At 38.3% G+C, this 4747-nt stretch overlaps 1 protein-coding gene across 2 annotated transcripts; it reads left to right on the top strand.

The window, feature by feature from the left end:
• E2F3 (E2F transcription factor 3) lies at positions 1-4741 on the top strand. 2 transcript variants are annotated; one of them, XM_021433416.2, is made up of 14 exons: positions 1-457; positions 1579-1771; positions 1976-2029; positions 2125-2210; positions 2317-2405; positions 2522-2576; positions 2772-2824; positions 2913-2963; positions 3066-3114; positions 3234-3299; positions 3392-3468; positions 3619-3844; positions 4133-4199; positions 4345-4741. In XM_021433416.2, the coding sequence occupies exons 1-14, from the start codon at positions 173-175 to the stop codon at positions 4476-4478; spliced, it is 1485 nt and encodes a 494-aa protein (XP_021289091.1). In that variant the 5' UTR covers positions 1-172; the 3' UTR covers positions 4479-4741. The 2 variants fall into 2 exon arrangements, with proteins under 2 accessions (XP_021289091.1, XP_021289090.1); XM_021433415.2 differs by having other exon boundaries at positions 2-457; positions 4342-4741.
• Positions 4742-4747: the final 6 nt, after the last annotated feature.

The raw sequence follows: 4747 nt of genomic DNA, 5'->3' as shown, positions 1-4747 counted from the left end.
CAAAATTCCCTCCCTTCCCTCGTTTTCTGCTCTTTAACCCTTCCCCTCACAACTTTCCTCTCCTCTCTCTCTAACCCTTCCTTTTCTCTCTCTTACTCTTTTTCAATTCCATTTCTACCCTCGCCTCGCTCTCCGATTCCCTCTCACTCTCCCTCAAAAGTCGAAAACCTCCATGTCCGGCGGAGCTCGCGCCTCCGCTCGTCCCACGCCGCCGCATCCACCTCCTCCTCCGTCTGCCATATCGTCACCAGCATCGGCCGGTCCTTCGATTGTTCCGCCGATACGCCGCCACCTCGCCTTCGCCTCGACCAAGCCGTCGTTTGTTCATCCCGATGATTATCACAGATTTTCCTCTAACAATAATAATAATTATCCTAACAACGGTTTAACCAGCGCTAGTAATGCCCGTGGAGCAGTCGCCTATCAAGAAGTTGAAGCGATTGTTGTGAGATCTCCGGTGAGTGTTTGTAGGTGTTCTATTTTTAATGTATGTTACTTTTTTAAAATTTTTGGTTAATGTTTATGATAATTATACTCTTATTTAGCATTTGTTGTTGGATTTTGTTCGATTGCAGTTTTTATGACAATAAGTATTGTATTCATTTTAATTCGCTTAATCTTGCTGATTTTTTTTAATCTGTTCTTAATGAGAATATTTTTAATGGTGGCTTATTCGGTGCTTATTTACTTGGGGGAATCTAAGTTGTCATTAGCTTTATTTGTTTCGGCAGGGTAATTATTTATGCCTGTACTTTAATATGTGAACTTTTTGCAGGGCATGTAGGCTTATGGCGATGTAGTTGATGATATGATGGGCTTTAGGTAGACTAATTGTGCTCGTTTGCTGAACTAAGTTGAATGTGATGAACGCCAGCCTTACCCAATGGCTGAATATTGATGGCTTATATATTTTCATGCCTTAATTTGTGAAGAATAGGTTTTAGTTCTATCACTTCTGTCAGATGTGCTGATAGATTTGGTTTTTGGTTTGCGATGTTTTGGATTTTAAACATAATTGCAGGTGATAGGATACTGGTTTATATAATTTTGCTTGCTATACTCAGAGAGGAAGCCAATGCTTATGCACAACATAGGATGCTGTGCCCTATGAAGAAAGCTTGACGAGTCTGTCAATTCCTTGAATGTTGCAGCATTAATGGACCTTTGTTAAATGATTGATTATGACGTGACTGCATACTTTATCCCTTCTGTATAATACCACTGCTAGTCTGCGACACAAACCTTTATCTTTCTGTCTTCCACCTAATAACAAGTGAATCACTAGTGTTTTTACATACTTGATTTTGTCATGATATCTATCTCTATAAGTTTCAGCCTTTGCAAAAACCTTTTGAAACAAGTAGCCAAGTAATTCTGAAGATTCTTGATGCCTAACAGTAAAGTTTTCTTGTACATATACTGTCCCATATTTGCCTTTGTTAGACCTAGGCTCTATTTTTTTTTCAATTCAATTCAATTGGATGTTAATGCAAATATAACCATACAAATATTTCAAGTTAAACTTTTAATTCTGCCTGCCATTAGCGCCGCTTTGAAATACTGCTTGTTTTTTCTCAGCAATTTAAAAGGAAGAGCACAGTGAACAAAAATGAAGTTGAGTCTAGCCATTGGACTTCCAGTCCAGGAGTTAGCAGCATATCCAACAGCCCCTTCAAGACACCTGTATCTGCTAAAGGAGGAAGGTTAAATAATAGATCAAAGGCCTCAAAGGCCAATAAATCTACTCCTCAAACACCTATGTCAAATGCTGGTGAGAAACTTTGTCCATTGATCCACATTATTATTCATCTTCGACTGCCTGCTGCAGGCTTAGTCCATTCAAAGGAAACTTATGTTTTACTTTACAGCTATTTATATGAGTGTGATTGCTGTATTATCAGTACTCTGATGTGGCAAGATAGATAGACATCATATGGAGACAAAGAACCACTGACATTATATATGTAATTGGCAGGTTCTCTATCTCCTCTTACTCCTGCTGGCAGCTGTCGTTATGACAGTTCTTTAGGTAATAATGTTCTTTGTTTTTAAGTTGGGCTGTTTTTGTAGCTCCTAAAGCTTTTATATATGTTAAGAACAGCGATAATGTGGTCGAGTTTTCAGGTCTGTTGACGAAAAAGTTCATCAATCTGATCAAGCATGCTGAAGATGGTATGCTTGACCTAAATAAGGCTGCAGAAACATTGGAGGTGACGATATACAGCTAACTGAGCTTATTTACTATTGCGTGTTTCATCAAGTTACTTAAAGTGTTCTTTTCTTTCTTGTCTTTTTTCCCCCTAAATGTTGTAACAGGTGCAAAAGAGGAGGATATATGACATAACGAATGTCTTGGAAGGCATTGGTCTTATTGAAAAGAAGCTCAAAAATAGAATACATTGGAAGTAATTATCGATGATGTTAAACGTTTTTCAAGAGTTTGATGTCTTAATTTGGTTTGTGATTCTGGTTAACCTTCAAAGAACATGGGACTTATTTGAGGATTAATCAAATTTACTAGGGGTGTTGATGCTTCAAGGCCTGGAGAAGCAGATGGTGATGTCTCCATATTACAGGTGTGTGAAGGAATCAGTTTTTTTTTTTTTCTTCGACTCCAGGCAACAGTTTTCCCTGTTATTGTGCATTAGAATGTTTATCTATTTCTTTATGTTGGTTTATGACTTTCAAGATATGTTAGATCACTGTTGGTTGGGTGATCTGTGCTGTGTATTTTCCTATACTTATGATTTAATTTCCGTTTATGTATGCAGGCAGAAATTGAAAACCTTTCCTTTGAAGAAAACAGATTAGATGATCATATAAGGTTGTGTGTGGCTTATTCTCTTGTTAGAGCAGTTACAATTACTGTCTCGAACCTATTTAGGAATGCTGATGCTTCTAAAATATTGCAGAGAAATGCAGGAAAGATTGAGGGATTTGAGTGAAAATGAGAACAATCAGAGGTAAGATTTTCTCCTCTGCCTTGTATTTGGATCTAATTAATAGCAGTTTACTGCTGATTGTTTGCAAACAATGATACATTTACTCATCTTAAACTGTTTCAGGTGGCTTTTTGTGACTGAAGAAGACATCAAGGGTATACCTTGCTTTCAGGTCTGTTTATTCTGTGTTTCACTAAATTAATACTTTCACAATCATCTCCGGCATTTGACATTGATACCCAAAACATCTTGGTTTTACTATAGCCAAACTTTCAATGTTGCTTTTGGCAGAATGAAACCCTAATAGCAATTAAAGCTCCACATGGAACAACTCTGGAAGTACCTGATCCTGATGAAGTAAGTTGATGGCTGGAAAATTCTAATGAGTCAGTACTATTTTCTACTTTCATTTTTTGAATGCATAATGGTATTGCTCCTTTATGTTCCAGGCTGTTGACTACCCACAAAGGAGATACAGGATAATCCTCAGAAGCACAATGGGTCCCATTGATGTTTACCTAGTCAGGTATTGTTCCCTTTTTGATACGCTAAACTATTTACCTGTTCATGTTTATGAACCATCTTTCTTTTGAAATTATATCTAATTGATGATGGACAATGGTGGCCCTTGTCTTGATATCCTTCTCTTATTCATCTTTCTTTTCAATTTTTTCAGCCAATTTGAGGAGAAATTTGAAGAGTTGAATGGTGTTGAGCCACCTGTGAGGCTCCCACTTGCTTCGAGCTCTGGCTCTAATGAAAACCAAGTTGAGTTGGTCAACATGGACAGCACCAGAAAGGAGGTTGAACCATATGCTCAAACTCACCAAATGGGCTCTGACATTAATGCTTCACAGGAGTCTGTTGGGGGAATGATGAGAATTGTTCCTTCAGATGTTGACGTAAGTGCCATTCGTGTTGACCATTTATTACTCTAGCCAGGCTTTATAAAGAATGGATATATGAACAGGGAGAGTGGATCATGGCAAAAGTTTTTTAGAAATTTAGGTAATATGGAATTGATAATTTATTTTAAGCCCTGGTTTTTCCCCCTCTTTAGGAGGGTTAAGGTCCATGATTTGAATTCTCTCTCCCCCCTAGAATTCTATGCACTTGAAAATGACATTGTGGTCTGTTGTTTCCTGGTTGAATGTGTAAATTGACTATTACTCTTCTTGTCTTGTTTTCAGAATGATGCAGATTATTGGCTTCTATCGGATGCTGATGTTAGCATTACGGATATGTGGAAGACAGACTGTATCCTCTAGAAATTTTAGCTCTTCGATCTGCTCTAGCCCTGAAGGCGGGAAAGAGCACATGCACACACATTTTATTTTCCTATCCAACATAGACAAGTAGGTACTACAGGTGAATGTTTAATTCTTAACTCCAACAATAGCAGGTGTTGAATGGAGTGGGGTAGATGTGCTTCATGCTGACTTTGGAATGGCTGATGTCAGTACCCCAAGGCGAGAAAGTTCGCCATCCAGGATGACTGAAGTTCCATCTTCTGATTTTAACTCAACCCATAGGTAACATTAATTTTCCCGACCGAGTACCGAAAAGAATTGCCAGCACCCCTATATTTAATTTACATGGATCACTTGGGGGCGCAGTTGAGCAAATTTTCCTAACCCGTGGTTTAGTTACCCAAATAAAAGTGTTGCCATTGGAATTCTGGATTAGATGGGTGTTGAAGACGGAATAAATGCAGTGGACCAACACATGGTTGACACTGTCTCATTATAGGACCATTAACATCCCTTTGTTGTTGTGAGTTGCTTCGTTAGTCAGTTTGAAAATCA

The sequence above is a fragment of the Theobroma umbraticum genome, unplaced genomic scaffold, assembly GCF_002168275.2.
Source record: "Theobroma umbraticum cultivar Fairchild unplaced genomic scaffold, ASM216827v3 scaffold_86.0, whole genome shotgun sequence".
Classification (NCBI taxonomy): domain Eukaryota; kingdom Viridiplantae; phylum Streptophyta; class Magnoliopsida; order Malvales; family Malvaceae; genus Theobroma; species Theobroma umbraticum.
Note: the sequence above shows the minus strand (reverse complement) of the source record. Positions and strands in the feature narration are given on the sequence as shown.